At 41.1% G+C, this 26,615-nt stretch overlaps 1 protein-coding gene across 2 annotated transcripts in view; it reads left to right on the top strand.

The window, feature by feature from the left end:
• The window catches only part of TGFA (transforming growth factor alpha), a 106,166-nt gene extending 87,740 nt beyond the window's left edge, over positions 1 to 18,426 (top strand). For both annotated transcript variants that reach the window (XM_082257184.1, XM_082257183.1), the window contains 4 exons: positions 3,460 to 3,577; positions 10,125 to 10,274; positions 12,618 to 12,727; positions 17,088 to 18,426. In XM_082257184.1, coding sequence (XP_082113310.1) covers positions 3,460 to 3,577; positions 10,125 to 10,274; positions 12,618 to 12,727; positions 17,088 to 17,095 — 386 coding nt within the window. In that variant the 3' untranslated portion in view covers positions 17,096 to 18,426. The remainder of the gene's footprint in view (positions 1 to 3,459; positions 3,578 to 10,124; positions 10,275 to 12,617; positions 12,728 to 17,087) is intronic.
• The last annotated feature ends 8,189 nt before the right edge of the window (positions 18,427 to 26,615 follow it).

The following is a 26,615-nucleotide window of genomic DNA, read 5'->3' as shown; positions in this document are numbered from 1 at the left end:
CACCATCTTGGAGTCCTTCAGGTGTTTTTTAGCAAACTCCATGCGGGCTTTCATGTGTCTTACACTGAGGAGAGGCTTCCGTCGGGCCACTCTGCCATAAAGCCCCGACTGGTGGAGGGCTGCAGTGAAGGTTGACTTTCTACAACTTTCTCCCATCTCCTGACTGCATCTCTGGAGCTCAGCCACAGTGATCTTTGGGTTCTTCTTTACCTCTCTCGCCAAGGCTCTTCTCCCCCGATAGCTCAGTTTGGCCGGACAGCCAGCTCTAGGAAGGGTTCTGGTCGTCCCAAACGTCTTCCATTTGAGGATTATGGAGGCCACTGTACACTTAGGAACCTTAAGTGCAGCAGAAATCTTTTTGTAACCTTGGCCAGATCTGTGCCTTGCCACAATTCTGTCTCTGAGCTCTTCAGGCAGTTCCTTTGACCTCATGATTCTCATTTGCTCTGACATGCATTGTGATCTGGAAGGTCTTATATAGACAGGTGCGTGGCTTTCCTAATCAAGTCCAATCAGTATAATCAAACACAGCTGGACTCAAATGAAGGTGTAGAACCATCTCAAGGATGATCAGAAGAAATGGAAAGCACCTGAGTTAAATATATGAGTGTCACAGCAAAGGGTCTGAATACTTAGGACCATGTGATATTTCAGTTTTTCTTTTTTAATAAATCTGCAACAATGTCAACAATTCTGTGTTTTTCTGTCAGTATGGGGTGCTATGTGTACATTCATGAGGAAGAAGAATGAACTTAAATGATTTTAGCAAATGGCTGCAATATAACAAAGAGTGAAAAATTTAAGGGGGTCTGAATACTTTCCGTACCCACTGTATAGATAGATAGATAGATAGATAGATATACACCACTATGCATTATGACCACTGACAAGTAAAGTGAATAACGTTGATTATTTTGTTACAGCGGCATCAGAAAGTGGGTGGGATATAATAGGCAGCAGGAGAACAAATTGTCTCTGAAGTTGATGTGTTGAAAGCAGAAAAAAATGGCAAGCATAAGGATTTCAGCAAGTTTTAACAGAGCCAAATTGTAATGGCTAGACAACTGGGTCAGAGCATCTCCGAAACTGCAGCTTTTGTAGGATGTTCCTGGTCTGCATTGGTCAGGACCTACCAAAATTGGTCCAAGGAAGGAAAACCTGCTTATCGGAGATTGTGCGCTGGAGTGGCCGTGCGGGGTGCAGTGACTGACAGTCATTGTTCTCCCTGGGAGCAGATCAACAGCTGACTGATCGGCAGGGGACTGTGTAATATTATTGTATGGATGCTGCAACATGGAGATGAGAATTTATTTATTTATTTTTTTTTACTAACCGCATAATTCTTGTCGAAATATAGTGTTCCCACCAACTTGTATTGCTGACTGGTCAATGAAATATCATCATTCTACTATTTATACTACCTGTATTGTATTATTAAGAATGCATAACTGGATTAAATTAAAAAAAAGTTTTGTTTGGAGTTTTGTACCAATGATACTCAATTTACCTGTATTTATTAAAAACTGATTCTCTGCATCAGACGACTCTCGAGCTCAGTGCTATCAGTCTGCTTTCTGTGTAATGGCTGAAATAAGATCTCAATTAATTGTCTGACACATAGACTTGCATTGTGAGAAAGGTAAGTAAAGGGCACCCATTTTATAGTACGGCACAGCAGGAGTCTGCATATGTAATGAGTAAATGTGGCTTTGCCCATATACTATACATTTAAACATTATACATAAAACAAGGTTTTTAAAATAAAATTACTGTATTGTGCAAATTATTTACACCAAGTTCATCTTTTTTTCCTCAGCTGGCAGTTAAGTGTTGTTAAGAGATGACAGCTTTTATCAAGCCCTTACATTGGTCTTCTAATATATCTCTTTGTGATTCTAATATCGTTTGCTGTTTCAACCCTGAAGAAGTGGGAGGCCTTTCTCTGAAATGTGTTGCCTAAATGTGATGCTCTAAACCAGGGGTCTCCAAACTTACTAAACAAAGGGCCAGTTTACTGTCCTTCAGACTTTAGGGTTGCTGGACTGTGACAGTAGTAGTAGAAATTGTCCTGGCATCAGTTGAAGTAAACAATGCATATTTGATATTAGGGGTGGTCTTAATAGATTAGTGTCCTATCATTGGTGTCCGTGGGAGGAATAGTGCCCCTTCCTTGTTGTCAGCGGGAGGAATAGTGGCTCATCCTTGGTGTCAGTGGGAAGAATAGTGCCCCATCCTTGGTATCAGTGGGAGGAATAGTGCTCCATCATTGGTGTCAGTGGGAGGAATAGTGCCTCATCGTTGCTGTCAGTGGGAGGAATAGTGCCTCGTCATTAGTGTAAGTTGGAGGAATAGTGCCCCATCATTGGTGTCAGTGGGAGGAATAGTGTCTCATCGTTGGTGTCAGTGGGAGGAATAGTGCCTCATCATTGGTTTCAGTGGGAGGAATAGTGCCCCATTGTTGATGTCAGTGGGAGGAATAGTGCCTCATCGTTGGTGTCAATAAGAGAAATAGTGCACCATTATTTGTGTCAATGGGAGGAATAGTGTCTTGTATCAGTGGGAGGAATGGTGCCCAAGGGGCCCGATAAAGGCAGGTCAAGGGCTGCATCCAGCCCCCAGGCCGCAGTTTGGGGACCACTGCTCCAAACCAATAAACATTTTAAAAAAAACATTTAAGGGATGTGAATTTTTATCTTTATTACATGTAAAACTTATTACCTTGAAAAAAGTTCAGTTAATCCCCATTTTTTTTCAGTCACTTTCTGTCTAAATGCATGTACCTCATTTTCATATGGTTATTCTGAGCTGACCATGTCTGCGGAATGTGTGTCAGCCGGTTGTAGTCTTCAACTGGAGTTCAAGTGACAGGGTGGCAGCACAGGAGCACAGTTGAGAGACAGCTGACATTAAAGCGATTGTAAATTATTTTATTTTTTTGTTTAAATAACAAATGTGTTTTACTTAACTGCATTGTGCAATAGAATTGCACAGAGTGGACCTGATCCTCCTATTCTGGGGCTCCGACTGGTGCTCCTGGCTCCTCCTCTGCTTCCTATTGTGGCGGCACACCTGCATGCTCAATCCCAAGCTGTGCTGCCTTCGTCCATAGCCACAGACAGAGAGGATTGGCCCCGCCCCCTACATTGGTCACAGGCTTTGACTGACCGCAATGGGAGCCAATGGCTTGCGCTGCCTCATCAAAGCTTGTGAGAGCCACTACATACGGGCACCGTGCTAGATCAAGTGAGGGCTCAGATAAATATAAGGGCTTGAGGGAACCGATATTACATGCATTAGGGTAAAAAAATGCATTAAGTAAAAAATGTTTAGCCTTTAGAACCACTTTAGGTGGTAAAGCTTATATAATATTTTAGTAATTGGATCTACATTAAATCGGTTTCTTTTTGACAACCTCAAAGCCTTAATCTCTAATATGGTCTCTTGTATGTTTATTTGCAGATCCTCCAGTTGCAGCAGCAGTAAGATCTACGTTTCTAGACTGCACAGAAGCCCACAATGACTTCTGCTTCCATGGAACTTGCAGGTTTCTAGTGCAGGAGGCAGAACCATCCTGTGTGTAAGTCATCATTTTGTGCCCAGGTTACTATATTACCAACACTCATCTGAATGCATGGAATGCTGTAACTGATAGATGAGGGGGTCACTTCATTAGGCCAACAGACCTACTGTCTCTCACCCTGAACATGCCAGTTGCAGGTCAGGTGTGTCAGAGAAAAATCAGAGTTCCTTATTTGCATGCTTTTTCCAAGTCAGAAACTAAGAAAGTATAGCAGTAAGAGGGCTAGCAGAACAGCCAGGCAACAAGCATTTTCAAAGGATGACAGTCTTGAAGTATGAATATTTAAAAGCAGGTAGATAATCTCCATCTTTCTATAAAATGGTTCCCTCTAAAGCTCCTCGCTAGAAGCTGCACAGCCCCCTCTGCTTGCACAGAAAAATATCCATAAAATTCTATGGAGAGGCTGTCTACCACCAGGACGCATAAAAGACACTCTTCCTCAGTGGCGGCTGGTGAAGTTTTAAGATGGGGGGGGGCGCAAGACCCCGTCCTTCCATTTTGACCCCTCCCGTTTATCAGAAGCCCCACCCCTTATAGACTCCACCCATTTTGTCCCCTGTATTTTGCTTGCGTTAACCAATTCTCCCAATATATCACATATTAAGGGGTCCATCAGTACTAGTATATCCCATAATAGGGAACAGGGGCCCTATTATGGGATATACTGTGAGAGACATCCTATTATGGGATGCATGGACTGAGAGTGGCACAAACCCCACAGTACAGACCCCCCCCAGCACAAACCTCACAGTACAGACCCCCCCAGCACAAACCTCACAGTACAGACCCCCCCAGCACAAACCCCTCAGGCACAAACCCGCACAAACAACTCAAGCACAAACCCCACAGTACAGGCCCCTAGCACAAACCCCACAGTACATGCCCCCTTCAATATAGTGACCAGTATAAATGCCCCCTTTCAATGTAGTGACCAGCATACATGTCCCCAATGCAGTGACCAGTATACATGTCCCCAATGCAGAGGTATGCGTGCGTGGCTCCAGTGCAGCCAGTGACCACCAGTATACGTCCCCCAATGCAGAGCTATGCGTGCGTGCCTCCAGTGCAGCCAGTGACCACCAGTATACATCTCCCAATGCAGAGCTATGCGTGCGTGCCTCCAATGCAGCCAGTGACCACCAGTATACATGTCCCCCAATGCAGAGCTATGCGTGCATGCCTCCAGTGCAGCCAGTGACCACCAGTATACATCCCCCAATGCAGAGCAATGCGTGCGTGCCTCCAGTGACCACCAGTATACATCCCCCAATGCAGAGCTATGCGTGCGTGCCTCCAGTGACCACCAGTATACGTCCCCCAATGCAGAGCTATGCGTGCGTGCCTCCATTGCAGCCAGTGACCACCAGTATACGTCCCCCAATGCAGAGCTATGCGTGCGTGCCTCCAGTGACCACCAGTATACGTCCCCCAATGCAGAGCTATGCGTGCGTGCCTCCAGTGCAGCCAGTGACCACCAGTATACGTCCCCCAATGCAGAGCTATGTGTGCGTGCCTCCAGTGCAGCCAGTGACCACCAGTATACGTCCCCCAATGCAGAGCTATGCGTGCGTGCCTCCAGTGACCACCAGTATACGTCCCCCAATGCAGAGCTATGCATGCATGCCTCCAATGCAGTGACCACAAGTATACATCCCCCAATGCAGAGATATGCGTGCGTGCCTCCAATGCAGTGACCACAAGTATACATCCCCCAATGCAGAGCTATGCGTGCGTGCATCCAGTGCAGTGACCACAAGTATACATCCCCCAATGCAGAGCTATGCGTGCGTGCCTCCAGTGCAGTGACCACAGGTATATGTCCCCCAATGCAGAGCTATGCGTGCGTGCCTCCAGTGCAGTGACCACAAGTATATGTCCCCCAATGCAGAGCTATGCGTGCGTGCCTCCAGTGCATTGACCACAAGTATATGTCCCCCAATGCAGAGCTATGCGTGCGTGCCTCCAGTGCAGTGACCACCAGTATATGTCCCCCAATGCAGAGCTATGCGTGCGTGCCCGACAGAGCAGTGCACTTACCTTGAGGCTCGGCTTCTCCCTCTCCTCTTCTCCGGTCTCCACTCCGCTCTCTGCAATGCCGGTCCACGCGACGTCAGCGGGGTCAGCATGGGGCCATGGGATGTCCTGGATGATGATTGGTCCAGGCTGTAGACTGGACCAATCACAGCCAGGATATCAGGAAAGTGGGGGTGCCCAAGCGCAATGACTTGCGCTCAGGTTACGCCCCCAGAAGGCAGCCAATCGGCGCCCTTCTGGGTCGTAAACCCCACCCCCCCCCCCCATAGCCACCACATAGGCCGGGGTAGCTGCGAACACAATTTTTTTTTCAAAACTTTATTTGTTCGTTTTGTAATTTTTTTATTTTTTTTCAAAACTTTATTTGTTCGTTTTTTTTTCTTCTTTTTTCTTTTCTTTAGGGGTAGGGGGGGCGGCGCCCTGGCGCCCCCTATGCACGGGCCGCCACTGCTCTTCCTATAAAAAGTATATGCATGAAACAAAAGTCTGGGTGGTAGGAGATTTTACTGAGGTGGCTTTGCAGTTCCCCGAAGGACTCATGGAATGATTACCTGCAATTGATCGGCCCTAGACGCAGACAGTCATTTCATGTATTCTCTGAATCATTACACTATAAAACCCATTAGATTACCCAAAGTTACCAATGCTCTTTTTGAATAGAGAACCAACATAAATAGGAAAAAAAGGGGCTTTAAAGGTACCAGAATAACATTTACAGGTAAAATAAATTCGTAAAAATTCAATCACAGTGTTAAAAACATTACATACACTATCAGTCTTTGTGATTACATTAGGCTTCAGGTAGAAGCTCCAACATGTTTCGCCTATCGTTTCTTCTTCAAGGAGAATTATAAGAAGCAATCACTGTGTTTATAAAACACAAAAAGTTTCAATCATGAAATAAACAACACCTTACATTGTAACAGATACAGCTGTAGGACTGATAGACTAGCTCACCGTATATGTTCACTACATGTATTTTCTGAATGCAAGCAGTGAAAATAACAGAATCTGAGTTGCTATCAGATTTTTGCAGTCCCTGTACAACAAGGCTTAGGCTGGGAGAAAGAAGACGCATAAGGAGCCAGCCAGTTGCTCTGCAATAGTCATATGATAACAAGGGACATGCGGATAAGGAGAGAGTGACAGAGAGGTGAGATACTTCTCCTTTCACTGACCAGTCATAGTGTGGGAGAGGGACAAGAACTGCCAATGTTACTTATCTGCAGCAGAGAAAAATCAGGTCTCTTTGCATGCCGGACAGGGTTGTACTATGTGGCAGAGTGTAAATCTCAGGAATGGCCAGGCATAAACACAAATTATTTCATAGTTAATAGAGCTCCCATAAACTCTATATTGCCAAAAGTATTGGGACACCTGCCTTTACACACATATGAACTTTAATGGCATCCCAAATCTTAATCCGTAGGGTTCAATATTGAGTTAGCCTATTATTTGCAGCTATAACAGCTTCAACTCTTCTGGGAAGGCTGTCCACAAGGTTTAGGAGTGTGTCTGTGGGAATGTTTGACCATTCTTTCCGAAGCACATTTGTGAGGTCAGGCACTGATGTTGGATAAGAAGGCCTGGCTCGCAGTCTCCACTCTAATTCATCTCAAAGGTTTTCTGTGGGGTTGAGGTCAGGACTGTGCAGTCTTTACGGATCTTGCTTTGTGCCATCCCCAAACCTTTCCCACAAAGTTGGGAGCATGAAATTGTCCAAAATGTCTTGGTATGCGAATGCCTTAAGAATTCCATTCACTGGAACTATGGCGTCAAGCCCAACACCTGAAAAACAACCCCCCACCATAATTCCCCCTCCACCAAATGATTTAGAGGGGTTGCCCAATACTTTTGGCAATATTGTGTGGATGAGCGAGTTTGGGGTGGAGAAACTTGACTGACCTGCACAGAGTCCTGATCTCAACCCGATAGAACACCTCCAATATCAGTGCCTGACCTCACACATGTGTTCTGGAAGAATGGTCAAACATTCTCATAGACACACTCCTAAACCTTGTGGACAGCCTTCCCAGAAGAGTTGAATCTGTTATAGCTGCACAGGGTGGGCCAAGTTAATATTGAACCCTACAGACTGAGACTGATATGCCATTAAACTTCATGTGTGTGTAAAGGCAGGTGTCCTAATACTTTTGGCAATATAGTGTATGTATTTCATCTGTGTATTTAACAGTTTTCCTGGAGTTCAGATTTACATATCAGAAGTTCTAAGCGCTGTTGTAGAAGCTAGCATAGTAGTAGTAATTTATCAGAAACAAACTGCATTTTGATCTGTAATAAACCATTCTCGAAAAATGTATTTGACGTACAGATACTGTGATATGAAGCAGCATCTCCGGTATTTTCAGTTTTTCTCCATCTGTGACCTGCTGTATGAAAATCCTTTCCTCATGATCAAATGCACCGTCACATCTAATCTTCAGAATATCCCCAATAAAACGCATAACCTTTGATTATCTACAGTGACGAGAGCTGTGAAAGCTCAGCAAAGATAGAATTTTATATACTTCTGGGTTATTTACTTGGCTACTGTTGCAGTTGTTTGCTTGTTTGGATGAAAAACAATAGAGAAAAATGTCCCTAGACAGTAAAATGCATTCTTCACCTACAGGCAATGTAGACGAGAGAGGGGGGGTTATTATTCACAGGTTTATTATAGGTAATTATATTGCATGTACAGGTCCCTCTAAAAAAATTAGCATATTGTGATAAAGTTCATTATTTTCTGTAATGTACTGATAAACATTAGACTTTCATATATTTTAGATTCATTACACACAACTGAAGTAGTGCAAGCCTTTTATTGTTTTAATATTGATGATTTTGGCATACAGCTCATGAAAACCCAAAATTCCGATCTCAAAAAAATAGCATATCATGAAAAGGTTCTCTAAACGAGCTATTAACCTAATCATCTGAATCAACTAATTTAACTCTTAACACCTGCAAAAGATTCCTGAGGCTTTAAAAAACTCCCAGCCTGGTTCATTACTCAAAACCGCAATCATGGGTAAGACTGCCGACCTGACTGCTGTCCAGAAGGCCATCGTTGACACCCTCAAGCAAGAGGGTAAGACACAGAAAGAAATTTCTGAACGAATAGGCTGTTCCCAGAGTGCTGTATCAAGGCACCTCAGTGGGAAGTCTGTGGGAAGGAAAAAGTGTGGCAGAAAACACTGCACAACGAGAAGAGGTGACCGGACCCTGAGGAAGATTGTGGAGAAGGACCGATTCCAGACCTTGGGGGACCTGCGGAAGCAGTGGACTGAGTCTGGAGTAGAAACATCTAGAGCCACCGTGTACAGGTGTGTGCAGGAAATGGGCTACAGGTGCCGCATTCCCCAGGTCAAGCCACTTTTGAACCAGAAACAGCGGCAGAAGCGCCTGACCTGGGCTACAGAGAAGCAGCACTGGACTGTTGCTCAGTGGTCCAAAGTACTTTTTTCGGATGAAAGCAAATTTTGCATGTCATTCGGAAATCAAGGTGCCAGAGTCTGGAGGAAGACTGGGGAGAGGGAAATGCCAAAATGCCTGAAGTCCAGTGTCAAGTACCCACAGTCAGTGATGGTCTGGGGTGCCATGTCAGCTGCTGGTGTTGGTCCACTGTGTTTTATCAAGGGCAGGGTCAATGCAGCTAGCTATCAGGAGATTTTAGAGCACTTCATGCTTCCATCTGCTGAAAAGCTTTATGGAGATGCAGATTTCATTTTTCAGCACGACCTGGCACCTGCTCACAGTGCCAAAACCACTGGTAAATGGTTTACTGACCATGGTATTACTGTGCTCAATTGGCCTGCCAACTCTCCTGACCTGAACCCCATAGAGAATCTGTGGGATGTTGTGAAGAGAAAGTTGAGAGACGCAAGACCCAACACTCTGGATGAGCTCAAGGCCGCTATCGAAGCATCCTGGGCCTCCATAACACCTCAGCAGTGCCACAGGCTGATTGCCTCCATGCCACGCCGCATTGAAGCAGTCATTTCTGCAAAAGGATTCCCGACCAAGTATTGAGTGCGTAACTGAACATAATTTTTTGAAGGTTGACTTTTTTTGTATTAAAAACACTTTTTTTTTATTGGTCGGATGAAATATGCTAATTTTTTGAGATAGGAATTTTGGTTTTTCATGAGCTGTATGCCAAAATCATCAAATATTAAAATAATAAAAGGCTTGCACTTCTTCAGTTGTGTGTAATGAATCTAAAATATATGAAAGTCTAATGTTTATCAGTACATTACAGAAAATAATGAACTTTATCACAATATGCTAATTTTTTGAGAGGGACCTGTATATATTGTGCACATTTTTTTAAATATTTTTGTAAGGGTAAATATTGCATATGACATTTCATATTTACAATTTTCAACTAGTTAATGGAACACTTGGCTCCCTTTCACATGTTTACCAGGCTATTCATAACTGCCTTTCTGTGAAAAAAAAAAAAAGAAGGTTCCTCATTGAGTTCCCTTTTTATGTTTTGTTCTTGCAGATGTATTCCAGGCTATGTGGGTATACGTTGTGAGCATGCCGACCTCCTAGCGGTGGTAGCAGCAAATCAGAAGAAACAGACCATCACTGCACTAGTAGTGGTGTCAGTGGTAGCCACAGCTCTGCTGATTGTTGCCTGTATATTAATGCAGTAAGTAAATCACCATCTATTTCAACAAGATTTAATTTTGCTTCCTATCTTCCACCTACTTTTAAAATTTGTTTCTGAAAGGAACATATGATGCTTTGTAATGAGACCGCTTTTGGTACCTTTTAGCTGTAGTACCCTAGTGTGGCTCAGATGAAATTTCAGGAGCCTGGATATTGTTTATTCCTGGTGCCTAATGTGTGTAAGCCTTGCAAAATATACAGTATGTGTCCCTGCTTCTTAAAGTGTAAACCCTGACAATGAATTTCTTTTATTTGCTCCCTTTTGCCTGTTAAATATACCATTGAATACCTTTTATTATATCTGTTCAAGTGCATAAAATACCTGTTGGTCTTGTCGTCTCATGTTCTTTACTATCTCTAGCAGTATTATAGAAGATAAAGAATTCAGTAGTTCAGAAAAAGACAACTGGGCAGGGCTGACAACATTTTATGTCGTTTTAGTGCCGGTTCACACTTGTGCGATGCAGGAAGGCTGCGAATTCGCAGGAAGGCTGCGAGTTCACACTGCCATATGCGATACGCAGGGGGTGTCAATTAAATGTTAACGACACCCCCAGTTTGATCGCATATCGCAGTGCGATCTGACAGTTCGCACAGGATCGGATCGCACAAGTGTGAACCACTGTGCGATCCGATCCTGATGCGGCTGAAAAAAAGGGTCCTGTGCGTCTTTGGTGCGGATACAGTGCAAATTCAGCCATACAAAGTGTATGGCTGAATTTGCATCCGCACAGGAGATCGCATGTAATGAAGGAGCAGTGCGCTCCGAATTACATGCGATCTCGCAAGCCGCACATATGTGAACCGGCACTTAATCCACAAAATGTGTGTTGTCAGCTTACAAAGGGAAATTGAGAGTTGAATGCATTTTTGGCAGATCGACAGTATTTTGCTGTACTTGAAGGGTCTTTAAATGGTATAAACATGGGAAAATGTGCATGTATTGCAGAGATCTGCTGCTTTTTTTGCCATGACATTTGGGGTAATTTACTAAAACTTGTGAGTAAAAAAATCTGGTGCAGTTGTACATGGTAGCCAATCAGCTTCTAACTTCAGCTTGCTCAATTAAGCTTAAAAAGATTAAAAAAAAAAAACCTGTAAGCTGATTAGTTTCTATGCAGAGGTGCGCCAAATTTTGCGCACTCCAGTTTTAGAACATTAATCCCATACTACGGCAAATACTTACTGACTCATAAATTAGGATCTGTATTACCTGGTTCAAATGAATTTACTTTCTTTTTAACATGCTGTTTATGTAGCTTGTTCTATGGCTGAAGACCATGTTTTGTCCTCATTTAGAATGAAAAAGAATAATGACTAGCCATTGTAAATCAGATAAATGTCACAAAGTCAGGTTTACCCTCAATTCTGGTAATGTGTGTGTGTGTGCTATTTATGTGCTAGTGTAGCCCTACATGCCAGCTTTTCAAATTTAAGATCCCAGGTTTAAGTCAGCTATACCCAAACTATCCACATTGTAAAAAAAGCCCTTTCCAAGTGTAAACTGGGGGTCTGCATGACTATTGTACAAGACTATGGGGTTGAGTTACTAAAGGCAAATAGACTGTGCACTTTTCAAAGTTCAGTTGCTGCAGAGCTTAGTAAATGAGCAGAAGCTCTGCGGACTTCCATCATCCAACCATGTGCAAGCACAAATGCTTTTTTTATGTTCCTTGCACGTGATTAGGTACTCATTATAATGTGAAGCTTTACCTCATTTACTAACCACTGGAGCAACTGCACTTGCAGAGTGCAGTTGCACTTTGAAAAGTGAACAGTTTATTTGCCTTTAGTAAATCAACCCCTGTATGTTAAGCTTACCATACATGGCTTGAATGTCGACAATTTTCTGCTGAATGAGCCAAAATTCAAGCCATAGGTGGATCTGTCAGCACCACCCGGCTTTTCAAGGAGTTCCATGGAAAATTGTTGGCTGAACAGTTGACTATATCCATCCAAATGTTTAGTATGGATTGAGGAATCTTAGATTTCTCTCATTCAGCCTACAGGCTGAACAAGGGAAATCTCTATGTATATGGCTAACCTTAGACCAGGTAATACAGGATGTACAATATTAGAGGTCCTTTATTAAATGTTTACGTACATTGGCAGATTATTCATTAGCGTGCTGTCTAACATGTGTCCAGTGCCAGGGTAGGATGCTAAAACGGAATCAAGAAATTAATTAAATAAATCTCAAAGTTTTGTCCTATACAAGTCTGTGTGAGTTTTGCCTCCCAATTAAATTACACTTTCTGTAGGTTATCAAGGTTTACCTTTCAGCTTACCATCAACTAACAATAGTTCCCTTGTGCTTTTGTAGCTGTTGTAGCTGGAGGAAACAGCGTGAGTGGTGTCGAACAGTTTTATGCCGACACGAGAAACCAGACGGCGTCTTCAAAGGAGGAGCATCCTGCTGCAAGTCAGAAACAGGTAAACTGCTAACCCTCAGTGGGAGAATGATGGTTATTATGCCATTTCACACTATAAAACTGTAGACAAGGTGTGTCTATTGCAATGTCCTTCAGGAAGGGATGGCAGGAAGGGAAGGTAGGGGGTCATGCAGGGAGGGAAGGAAAAGGGGCCTGGATGTAGGCAGGGGTGCAAGATCCCAATCCCCACCTGGCCACCAAACCCAGATACCAAAGAAACAGGATGAGAATCCGAGGCCTGGAAGTTACCTTTGTGAAGCCAAAGGGGACTGGTCTTCATAGAAAAAGTAACAGGTCCAGGTTTTCCAATATTTCTCACTCTGTTCCTTCATTGACATTGTTAGATCTTCAATTTCCTGGATTTCCATTATTATAGCTAGCCATTGAGATTTATTTGGCGAGGCTGTGCTCTTCAATAGAGCTGGAATGCATGCCTTCCAAGCCGTAAGAAGATGTTTCAAAAGTGAATTTTTATACTCTTTGTTAGACAAATGTGTATCATGGGGCAAATATGCTATTGAAATCCTATCTAGAGACACACCTGTTAGGACTATGTGTAGCCATATCCAAAAATTTGGTCAGCCTTTGGCATTCCCAGAAAATATAAAGTAGGATACCCTCCAACTTCAGACAGCGTCAGTAAGTGCTAGGCGTCAGGGGAAAAGTACTGCAATGCTACTGTAGTTCTGTAGCATCTGGTAAGGCATTTATACCCCCCTTTTGATCCCTGCTTTCTATTGAGGCCTTGTGAGCAAAGAATACCATTCTGTCTTGATTGTCTTCATTTTGAAGAGGTTACCTCTCACTTCCTGTTGTGTCTACAAGACAGGAATTGATGGGAAATTTCTCCAATGGAACATCACCAGCAAAAGCAAAAAGCCTATTTTAATACATTAGTAAATCTGTATAACACGTTTTAAAAATTAGAACATCTGGCCTCTTCAATTTTTTTTAGTACCTTTAACTAGCAATGTAACAGAAAGAAGAAATGCCTTCCGTGCATGCAGCATTTATTCGAAACCAACACGACATTTGCCGTACAGTGGAAAGTGGAAACAGGATGTTCTGTAAAATGGAGCCTGGAAGCCAGGGAGGTTCATGGTTTAGGGGGTGAAAAGGGCAGCTTAGACCATAAATCCATGGCATCTTGCCAAATGCAGTTAAAAAAAGAGGTTACAGTATCCACAGGAGGAACGTTTAACTGCCGACGTGAAAATAACGCAGCCATTGTGAGGTCGAGTGAGATGGGGACTTGCACAAGGTTACTTTGTCTCTTATGGAAACATGTGGATATGTGGAAAGAGCCCTCTCCTTCCTGAGCTGCCGCATTTACACAAATGGTCAAATACATATTGCCGTGATTTCATCTCCTCCTTGCATCAGCCAAGTCACACCTGCTGTTTTCCAGTTTAATGTAAAGATAAATGGAACAGTCACAACATGATTCACAGATCCGTCACCATGTATTAAATGACTTCTAAGTCAGGAAAAAATGTATCATTCTGTATTAGTAGCTCCAGTCGGTTTTGCAGGCCCTCTAATAATAAAAGAAAGACATGCTTGCAGTGGTCATGTATGACAGGTACACTTTACTTACAAACAGTCTCTATGCAAAAGTACGCAATGACTGTAATCTGATAATTTCAGTGCGTTCCCATGAGGGTGAAGGGAAACTAGATGTGGAGAACATAGGAGACATTTTTGAGCATTAGAAAAAAAGGTGTGCACATATTTGCATTTCTGTCTCTCCCTCTCACCAAACATACATTTATGTGAATTTATCTTTCTATCCCGTAATAATTATTTGTATGTACAATATGACAGCTTCTCTCTATTTATGAGCAGAAGTTAGCCAAGCAGTAAAACTAGACCGAGATAGATTGCACAGGTATGGTGGAACATCTTGGCCAAGGTGTCTTTCTTTATTGTTTTACCAGCTCCATGTTCTTGAACTGAGATCTGTTCAAAAAAAAGAAGCTTAGAAACCATTTATGTGCATTGGTTGGCAGTTTGCCAGTTGTGGTATTTACCAGTAGATTCTACGGGTGGAGGAGATATTCCAATAGTAGAATCATTTCCAGTCCAGCTTTTAATAAGCTTGATGACACACCTATAATGAATTTCCTATGTATTCTACATTAATATTGACCTTTGGCATAAACTTATTCTGAAACTACCGTAATATTTGCTGAAAATTTATAACTATATGAGGACTGACCAAACACATTACATCCAAAAGCGTTTACTATTAACAAAACAGAAGATTCCATTTCATAAAATATTCTCATAGTTTTACTTGTTTTTGTTATAACAGTAGTATTGTTGCTATTGTTTATTACACAGTGCTAAAATGTGACTCTTAGACCGCATTCACACTGAAGCGGCACGACTTCGGGGGCGACCTGTGAAGTCGCGTGCACCGCGACTTCGGCGCGACTTGCACAGACTTCATATAATGAATGTCTATGCAAGTTGCTCCGAGGTCGCCCCGAAGTAGTACAGGACCCTTTTTCTAAGTCGGAGCGACTTGTGTCGCTCCTATTAGAACGGGTCCTGTAGCACTGCATGGACCGCGACAGACCGCGACTTGTCAGGCTGACAAGTTGCCTGACAAGTCGCGGTAGTGTGAATGGAGACTTAGGAACGTTCCCTGGGGGCAGCATAATCCAAAGATGAAATTAATTCACCCAGCTCCAGGAAATTTTATAGAGGGTAGCAGAATTCTTTAGACCTTGCTTATTGTAATTAACCACTTGAGTTCCAAAAGTGTTACCCCCTTTAATGACCTAGGCATTTTTTAGCACTGTGCTACTTTAACTGGTAATTGCACAATCATGTACCCAAATTAAATTTATGTAATTGGTTTCACACAAATATAGCTTTTATTGGTGGTATTTGATCACCACTTTATTTTTTATTATATAAAGGAAAAAAGACGGACAATTTAGAAAAAAATAATTCTTTAATTATATGTCTTCATGTATTTAGGCCAAAACATATTTTGCTACATGTCTTTGGTAAAAGTAAAATCCCAATAAGTGAATATTAATTGGTTTGTGTGAAAGTTAAAACGTCTACAAACTTTGGTATATGTACTGGAATTTTTATTCATTTTTTTATACTAGTAATGGTGGTGATACACGACTTATAGTGGGACTGTGATAGTGTGGTGGAAAATCTGATACTAACTGACGCTGGGTGGGAACTGACTAACTGACACTGACATCACCAGTGATACTAATACAGTGATCAGTTATAATACTATAGACTGTCCACGTACTAATGATGCTGGCTTGGAAGGGGTTAACATCTCGGGGTGATTAAGAGGTTAAGTGTGTTCCTAACAAGTGTTAATGTGTGTAATGGGTGCTCCTTTTTACGAAAAATCTGTTTGTTTCTTCTCCTTGCTTTGAAGAATGAAGAAACAAGAAGATCTTTCCCTTTTTACGGAGCCCAGTGTTGTTGAACACAGGGCTCAGAGCTGTGATCAACACAGCCAATCAGCAGGTCCCGCCCATGAATCATGGGCTGGGACCTGCTGACAATCACAGTGGCCCCGAAACCTGGCAACAGGCAGCGACGTACAGGTACGTTGCTGTGCCTGTATGAGCCGCCCTTTCGTAGTACAATGAGGGCGGGCGGGCGTGCATTATTTAAATCATGACCGATTTTCCTTAATGTAGCCTGAACTAGTAGGACTGGCATTCTTGGACTGGAAAATTAGCTTTCACATTTGTTTTATGTTGTTGTAACCTGTCTTTTATTTTCTGGACATCTGACCATCACACCTACAAATATATATGTATTGGAGATTCTATTCTGTTGGAAATTCTATTTCAAAACCATAGTCATTGATATACTGTAGACTTGGTTTAATTTGTGTCTATATCCTCCATGCTTCTGAGAAGAATATCCACAAGATTTTGGAGCGTATCTTTGGGAATTTGTTCCAGTTAAGCAAAACAGAATTCATAAGGTCAGGTACCGATTTGGGGCTGCAAGATCTAGCTCAGAATCGACACTTCAACTTATCCCATAGGTGTGTTTTAGGGTTAAGTTCAGGGCTCTATAAAGACCACTCTACGTTCCTCCATGTGAAGATGTAAAGTTCCTTCATGTCATCTTTATGGATCTAGCTTTGTGCAAAGGAGCATAGGCTTACTGGAAATAAAAAAGAACCTTGTTGAAACAGTTGTCTAAAATATATTTTGCAAGGAAGCATCTGTAATCAATAATTTGGAGAAGTGTCCACATAGGTTTAGCCATATGCAGGTGCGATGGTCAGATATCCATGTTTTTGACCATGTAAAGTAATACATAATAACTTATAATTTTCTCTACTTCTTTGTCTTGCTTTTTAGTGGTCTGAAAAAGATTGCAAGAGTCCAAAGGCAATTTCTTGGCTACAGAACATTACTGATCCAGCCTGTTCAACTCAATTCTCAGACTACAGCTGGGACGCATAATTGTATCCGGACACATGTTGGGCTCTGTGATGACTCATGGGAACTCTTTACCCAACGTCCCCTGCACAATGTGAAGCAGTGATCCTAGGAGGAGCTCACTTCACACTGGAAATTGAGACGTAATTTGATTCCAAGTAGTCAGGGTGGATCATGGAGTGCGGCCAGCGGTGGATGGACTGACCCTATAAGTGTTGAGTTTATTTTTGTTACAAAAGGGTCTACTTTGGGTTTGATTGTTCTTTTAACGATCCATCTGTCAGGTGGGTCTTCGAAACATTGTGAGTCATTGCCGTATAGGCCTACCTGTTGGCAAGATGGGCAGAATATTCATATTTTATATTCTTCAGAAAGACTGCAAAAGTGTTGCTTTACATGGACCATTCTTTAATATACCGTGCTGCTGGCATTTCAGTATACATAGATATATATCTAGGGACAGCCTGGTGATATCCACAGGAGTAAAAAATCCATTTTGAGTTAATTTTTTTGAAGAGCAGAAAGTTATTTTTATGTCTTTAAACTCAAATTACCTATACAGTGCATTAGTATTAACTTCTCATGCAACCTCTTAACCTGGTCATATTCACAGTTCTAGCTAAACTTACAGAAGGCTTTAAAAACTAGTTCTGTTTTGGAAATATCCAGTACCACCGAGTCTGCCCAATGTACCTCTATTTTAAACTTGTCCACATATGTCCACAACAACCAGAGAATCATGACCAACTAGAATGCTTCTTCTTCTAACGTCATCTGGTCTCCTGCAGCATGTGTTATTCACCACTTTGGATTGGATTGTCACACACTTAATTGCTTTTGATTGCTGTATAGACATTGTGAACTTATGATTGTTTTTCCGATCTCGATGCTTCATTGCTTGATTCCATGCAGATTTCTGGGTGTTGGTTGGTAATCCAACTACAAACTTCACTCTAAATTATTCTTTTATATTGTCTGTAATATTCATATACTTTCTGCAGAATCCAGGTGAGACAGTTCAGGATTAGCAATAGCAGAAGTAGTGCTGGAAGACGGTAACCTGTCCATAGCTTAAACATTTTGGTGGTCAAACATCAATCATGCTCTGGAAGCATGCTACTGAAAAGCAAGTTTTCTAAATCCTAGGGTAGAATCTTAGAATAATGGAAAGGCAGGGTTGGTTTTAAAGTGAGGAAATGTCAAAAGCAGATAATATTCAGGCCTCTGCCTGACACACTTAAATCATTTGTGTCATTTTTCACCTCTTCTACTGCATCAGTGTTTCCCAAGCATTACCAAGTTCATGCCACCTATAGAAATAAAAATCGACCGTCCGACCTACCTGCTGTGGTCCAGTAAGATAATTATCTTTTCCAAAAATATCAACTGGAACAAGTACAAGCCCAGACAGCATCTTTATCCACTGATGGCTAACACTAGAATACAAATAGTGTCTTGCAAGACCCTTCTGAACAAAAATGCAGAGCCACCAGTTAGGATATACTACATTTTTCTAACTGAGCTTACACTGACCAGAATTGGAGAGCTGTCTTTTGTTCATGATAATGTTGAAGAAAGGTATTGCTGCATAGATCTGCTTTTTGTTATTATTATACATATGGCAGCTAGAGGTGTTGAGAACCAGTAATTACTAAGGATTGTTCATATTTTGGATTTATATTGAGATTCTGTAGTGCGGTCCATTTAAATGTACATGGCGCTGATCAAAATTCTTCTTTAAAGCCAACCTTGCTTATGAACCTATAGTTTCAACTGCCCCTTGTTTTGTGCTATTATAAAGAAAGAAACCAACCGATACACCAACCAACATAAAAGTTTCTATGTGTTACTCCTTCAATCCCCACCCCCTTGGCCCAGGTTTCTCCTCTGCCTGTCCTGTTTTGGTCCCTACAGCACTGTTTTCCCTGTATGACATTGTTCCACCAGCCCCTAGATCAGCCTTTCTCAACCTTTTCAACACAGAGGAACCCTTGAAATATATTTCTAGTCTTGGGGAACCCCTGCTAAAAATGAAAAATCTACAACTCATGACACATTAGTGTGTCAGTCAGTGAGAAGAATTCTTACTCGTATCATTGGGAAGAATTACCCCTTACAGACAGCTAAAAGGAACAATGGTGTCATTGGAAACTTATCTGAGAGGCAGAAAATGCCCATTGCTCAAGGAACCCCTAGCAACCTCAGAAGGAAGCCTAGGGTTCCATGGAACCCTGGTTGAGAAACCCTGCCCTAAATTCTTGTGAGGCACAGTATTTTCCCATTAAGAGCCATCAATTTCCCGCTACCTGGACATCACATAATGATCGAAGGGTAATGGAACACATACATGTGTTCCAATACCCATCATGACTGATGTGTTGCCATAGAATAGTGTCACCAGGCTGTAATAGGAAAGCCATTTGCAAGGCCTGAGAGGAGACACAGCATTTCTACAGCAACCAGAAAGGCCTCCGATGACTCTGAAAAAAGGCCGGACACTTTTTTTGGTAAAATATAACAGTACTATTTTTTTAAGCCTCATTATTTTATAGGGCATCATTGATGCCATCTATCTTATATGGGGAAACTTTTATTATTCAGTTAAGTATACCCTTTGATGTTTAATTGCTTAGTATTCATTTATGACATTTGAATCACAGGTGGCATATAATTCCTCATCCTCCCAACTTAAGTACATCTAAGCTATACCAATTATTTGCTATAACAATTATTATTTTCAACTACAGGAGCCAATGAAAGGTAAAAAGAAAGGAATTCTAAGGTTGAAATAATGACCCTTTGCAAAATATATGCTTTATCTTTGTGAACATAGCTTCATATTAAATGTCTTCTACTACAGAAACAGAAAATGCAGGACTCAGTTTGCAGTAGAGGGACCTTTTAAAACTAAAAAAAAAAAAAAAAAATATATACAAGAAGAGCCAAATACTTTCATGTAATTTGCTTTGTAGGTGTCATAACTGGCATAGCTAAAGAAATGTGGAGAGAAATACATCAGGGAATTGCATTTGAGATTAAGAGCCGGTTCACACTGAGGCGACACGACTTCTTACTACTTCGGGGGCGACTTCTGCAGTCCCGTGCACCACGACTTCGGAGCGACTTGCAGGGACTTCACATAATGGAAGTCTATGCAAGTCGCTCCGAGGTCGCCCCGAAGTAGTACAGGACCCTTTTTCTAAGTTGGAGCGACTTGTGTCGCTCCTATTAGAACGGGTTCTGTAGCGGTCAATAGACCGCGAGGGAGCGCGACTTGTCAGGCTGACAAGTCGCCTGACAAGTCGCGCTAATGTGAATGGGGTCTTATACATAGTTATGCTGCACAGTTTGTTTTAAACAGAATTAAATAAAATGTACAATTTAATGAAACAAAATGTGTACCTCACTGTATACAGTTTATTAGCCTGCCATGTGCGCTTCTCTATTTGGCCATTAGGCTGCCCATCGGATTGACCTGATAGACAGCCATACAGCTAAGTGAAGGAGCTTGTACATCAGATTCATTTTAAGGCAGCAGCCTAGTGTTGTCAGCCTAGTGCTGTTACTGGCAGGATCTCTGAAAAAAAACTTTGCAACACACTCACAAAAACAAATGTGTTCAAGAAAACTGTATGCAGTGAGGTATGATGCCCAGCACATTGAAAAATCAATTTTGGGATTACAAACACTTGAATCTTTTTTTCTTTTCACATTTATAAATGTTCCCCATTCAGATTAGGAAACCTGCCCAAAGGTGAGTTTAGGTTATCCACACGTCCAATTCTGTAAATAAATTTCCCTGGGTTTCATAGACAGTTTTTATTTTCTTTTTATAAATTCTCCATGAATTTTTAGGATTTTTAGAGTATAGCTGGCCATACACTAATTAAAGTTCAGAAGACGACCAGACAAATTTTGTTCAGTGTTTGGATGCCCCCGCTCAACAGAAGTTGGTTATTTGATCTACTTCTGTAGAAGGGACATGCTGGAAGACTTGTTGCTGATCAGTGTATTCTGACAGCGGCGGGTTCTGTTGTCAGAATACAATATACTGGCAGGAGGGATTCCGCCATCCACCTCGTTTGTTTTAATTTTTTTTTCATTTAGCCCTCGGAACGGAAAAAAAAAAAAAAAGCTAACTCTGTATGGCCAGCTTAAGGCTTCCCGAATCTTTGTAGATTCTCTCTGTCTATGCTCCTTCCCGACATTCATTATGTAAACTCCTCACATCATTATCACCCGTAAAGTGCATCAAAAGTTTCAGCAGTCTTGGAGTTTTTGGCTCCAACCCCAGTAGACTTGTTTGATGCCTTATTTATAGAGTTTCGTTGTGGGCATAGAAGAAAAGAAGTTGTCCCGTCATAAATAATAGGTTTTATCCTCCCACTCTAGTATGCCTGACATTATAAGAACAGCTGTTTTGTTCATGACATGAGCCTTATGTGGTCTGCATTACTGAGTTCTTTCCCACCTAATGCTTCCTCCTGTCCATTCCAAAGACATGACGTGTTTCTGAGGTCATAGTCACTGCAGGGAAGCAGGTTCCAGCATGTCTAATAATGCCAGTGTTTGGGAGTCAAAGGATGAGTAGGAAACCTCCACAGGGTAAAACATCATATTTTTATTTTGCTGGTAGATATAATACAATAAAAGATATGATAGAGATTGTCTATGCAGCAATGGTGAACATTCAGAACATTAGCCCTCTTGACTGAAAGTGTATGAAAAAACAACTGGCCTTTGCCAGAACAACTCAAATCTTTCGTTCTTTCTAACATCAGAGACATAGAAGAGAGAACTAGATTGGCTGTATTAGTAATTGAAAGAGATCCATCAGACACGTTTGGTGTTGAGGCCCACTGTGTTTTGTGAATTTTCAGTAAAGCACTGTCAATATTTTATTACATTACCCTAATCTGTGCTATAGCCCTGTAGTTTATTCATGCCAAGCCTGTTCTGCTTTTCTGTGCTTTGAAGGTTACTATACTCTAGGAGCAGCTCAGTGTCATAGTTTATGGTATTGGAAAACTCTGATGTTGTAAAAAATGATCTAAAACACTAAAAGGGAACATAAGATAAAACAATGCATTTAGCCAATGTTGTTGCTGGACATGTAAAAGTGTAATTAAACAACACTAGTTTTTAGGGAGAGCTTGCCTCTTGGGATAGACTATACAAAAACATTAGTTAGGGTTTGAATGTAATAATGGAATCCAACCAGTTAGATTTAAAATATAAGTTCACCTTTGGGAACTTTTTATTTTGGATAGCGCAAGGGAGGGTTATAACCCCTGATTTATTTATTTTTTATTTGCCATCTGTGTCCCATTGGGGATATTTCACTACTGTCCCATAGTCAAAACAGGAAGTGAGAGGAAATTCCTGAAAATTAAGGGAATTCATTGGGGACCCCTAGGTCACCAGCAGTATTGTCCCCATTGGAAGATTGCAATTCTATTACTTTGCTGGGGACAACTATTTATTGATAATAGTAAATAGGAAAAATAAAGAGGGTGAATCTCCCTAACGTGGTTACAGGCAGCAGTAAAATCCTAATCGGCGTTCTACTTCATCTCCACTTTTGTCTTTTGTTATACTTTAAAGACTACAACAAAATGGTACCTATTTGCATACTGTCTCGGCATATAGTGAACTTGTTTCCAAAACTGAAAACCTTTTTCCATCTGAAACAAAACTCTGTTCGTCCTTGAAGTAGTCCAGGGGTAGTTTTCCCCTAACACCCAGGATCTTACAGCTGATCAATATGTAGGCCTTCACCTTTTAGCTTCTGCTTACTCAGCTAGGTAACCTTTACTATCTTATTATCAATCTCACCACTGATCCAAATGGAGCTCAGAAATACCTGCATGCTGTATGTACAGTATGTGAAAGCAATGCAGCATTTAGAGGCCGGATCGCCAAATCTTGGAGCTAGTAGACAGTTTTAGAAGTCGGGAGACAGAACTGCAGCGGGTTCCTAGGTGACTTGTTGACTTTCGGTACCATATAAATGATTACTATTGCCACAGTTGTCTGCATTAAGAAAAAAAAATGTATTTTGTATGTTGTGTATGTCACTAGTTCCATTACTCAGCTCTTACACAATTACTAAAATGCACCCAACATTGACAAATATAATTTTACAGTTCATGATATGCTATTAGGATGAGTTCTCCTACATAGAAATACAACTGACAAAATGGCTGTCTTCTCACATTTGTGTAACAAATAGTATTTATTGAAGATATGGTCTAAAATGCAACTTTTTCTACAAAAAAAAGTGTTTTAATAAAACATTGTTTGTTGTTTTGCTGCAAGTTTAGTGATGCAAAAGAGATATTTTAGTTACTGTATCTGGTTGTACTCTTGTGGTTGGAATTATCTACTAGCATCTTACATCTCTCAAGGACTACATTGGTGAGATCTTAGCATTATACTTTCAGTTATATCTTTACCTGCCATAGAGTCTTACTCTGCAGCAGCTAGAGGAGTCTTAGCCCTCCTGCTGCATTCTTAACAGTTTAAAATAAAATAATATCCAAGAAGAAGATATACAGTATAATGGACATGGCAGTTTGGTGAAGTTAAAAACCAAGCTGAAGAGGTCTCTCTGCTGTACTCTTCAAGAGATATTAAAAATTGGTGTGTGAGTAGAATGACCCTCCTAAAGGCTTTAAAGGGTTAATCCACATTTATATCATTACCTATGCTGATTTTAAGGGCCAGGAGAGCAAAATAATTAACTTTGTGAATAAAGTTTATTACCTGTATTGCTCTAGTACACTTATGCAGAGGTTTTGGCATGCCAAATTGAAAAAGTTTCAGTAGCCAATAGTCAACTGTTCAGTATGGAATGTTTTCCACCTGGCATCAGCTGGCCCCAGCGAAGAAATTTTTAAAAAAGTAGTAAAGCAACAGGGGTACTAAATATAATTTATCAACTGATATTTGCTTCCCTTGCTCAGAATATCAAAAAAAGGTGTATAAAAGGAAATTATATTTTAAAGTGCACCTGTAATTTTTTTTTGGGTGTAAAGTAGGAAAGAAGCTAAGCAGATGCCACCATGAGGATACCATATGCCCATTGGCTCAGTGAATGACAGTGAGGGGTGGATAATATACATATTGTAAAGGTTTGTTCCATACCTGGGACTACCTAGATGCAATAAAACCCAACACTGCTGAGGTAAGAAGAAGATGATTTATGGCTGCTGTCCAGCTTCATTACAAAATTGAGTCTGCAAAAAGTCATTAAGGCTTCCTATAACCCTGGTTAATAAAATATTACTTTTTTGTTAGTCCAACCCATACTTTCCGTTTTATCATATTCTTCTGCCCCAGGTATTAGCAACAAAATGTTCTGATCTGTTTTTTTACTTTAACAATCCAGTCACTTTGTAGAAATGGTAACTTTAATGTATATCTTGCACTGAAAGAAAAAGGTAATATTTAAAGTTTAATTTATTTGTATTCTAAATTAATTGCAATTCTGTGTCATTGTGATTGGCTGAATATTAGTTATTTAAAAACCCTTGGATATTAAACACCATTTTTGTACTCCGCTGTCTGTTCGTCTTCTGTTTAATTAAAATAAAATTCAAAACTATGTTTGAAACTGAAAGCACGTACACCAACAAACTTCAAATTTGTGATTATTAAAGAAAAAAGGTTGCAAATAACAAAAAATAGGAATCAAAGCTTTACAGATATGCAACCAACTCATTTGATTTTGATTAGGCAGTACTAAAATTGTTACGCTACTAACAGTGAAATTCTAGTTTTTCATCTCACAAAATAACAATTCATAGATACTTGACCACTATGTAGCATTTTTAGAATGAAGACCGTATTTGCGTACTCTGTTTCTCTCATTACATGTGATGAAAAAAAAAAAACTGACCATCACATTATTTACATACACATTGTACTGCAGAACAGAATAAAAGCTTAAATGGAACAGCATTGTTAGGCTATAACTAGGGATGCACCGATCCGATATTCGGATCGGATATCGGTGCCGATATGGCCATTTTACATGGATCGGTAACATTGACCGATCCCCTTGCCGATCCGGTTTTTGCTGAGTAACGGCTCAGCCATCCCTTACTAGGTGCAGTAGTAGTATGGGATGGGAGCCGCTACTTCCTGTATAGGTCCGGCTCACAGGCGGAGTGATATCAGATGCACTCTGCCTGTGAATGAAAGAGCCACACACATGAAGCAGCGGCTTTGCTCTGTACTGCAGCCGCTTGCTTTGTGTGTAGCTCCGGATCGGTTCCGGTATCGGCGATTTCACAACGCCAGGTATCTGTATCGAGTCCAAAAAAGTCGGATCAGTGCATCCCTAGCTATAACCTCCATTGGCAGGCCGATTAACATGTTCTCCGGCAGTCACCATGGTATACAGTGGTCACTACATGGTTTGCCAATGAACATCCTCAACATTTCATGATATGCAAGTATAGGCATACCAGCTTAGAATTTTCTTTGCATGGTAGAGTTTTTGGTTACACGGCCTGAAAAAGAAAAATCAATTGCTTTCCCAATCACGTTTAACAGCCTGGATGGAGGAATCTCCAATGACAACTGCTTTAATGGTAAGCACTTAGCATGGGTAAGGACAAAAAAAGGTAATTAAAGGTGGCCCTGTCATTAAAACTTACCCTGAAAATGAACAGTGCACACGTCAGCATTATCACATCAAATTTTTTCAGGACCTTTTCTTGCTGTGACGATAAAAGGTTGCTCTTGAGCGAAGATGACATTATATTTTATCTATCAGAAGCCCTGTGGGTTTGAAAGTAAAAAAAGTTAAGTGGACTATAGTTCCTTTTTAAAGAAGAACTAGATTGAAGTAGTACTCCAGTAAAAATTTTTTTTTTTTTTTTTTTTTAACGTGAGGAAGGGTTAAGAACTTTCTCAGGTTTTTAGGGGTCTTTGCCCGGATTTGCCTATAATCACAAAGGCTTTGAAAGAACCTTCCCCAACAGCAAAAAAAGCTGACATATGTATGACTTTATGGCTGCTTGTGACTCTATTGGAGAGATTCTTCTAATGGTGACAGAGAAAGCTAGGATAAATCTCATCTCAGGTTCTAACACTAATGCCTCATAAACACGATCAGATAACCGTACGAAAAAAAATACTTGCGACTTGATCGCACGATAATCTGATCGTTAGTACACAGCTTTCGACAGCTGATCACGATATTTCGTCCAACCAAATCCGAAGGGACGAACACGAAAACCTTTGTTGTACGATAGCCTAGCGAACGTCAGTCGTCTAATCAGTACAGCATGCGTTCGCTAAAAATCGATAGACAAGGACCACGCATGATCAGAAACACAAAAATAACCCGGAAAAGGCTGCCTGCCATTGTTTTTGTTTTACACTATCCGATACGTAGCTATGCAACCAGGAAGCTTTTCCAGAATCGTATACGGAAAA

Source organism: Pelophylax lessonae (assembly GCF_965119305.1).
Source record: "Pelophylax lessonae genome assembly, chromosome: 4".
Taxonomy (NCBI): Eukaryota; Metazoa; Chordata; class Amphibia; order Anura; family Ranidae; genus Pelophylax; species Pelophylax lessonae.
This window is presented reverse-complemented; position numbering and strand designations above follow the sequence as displayed.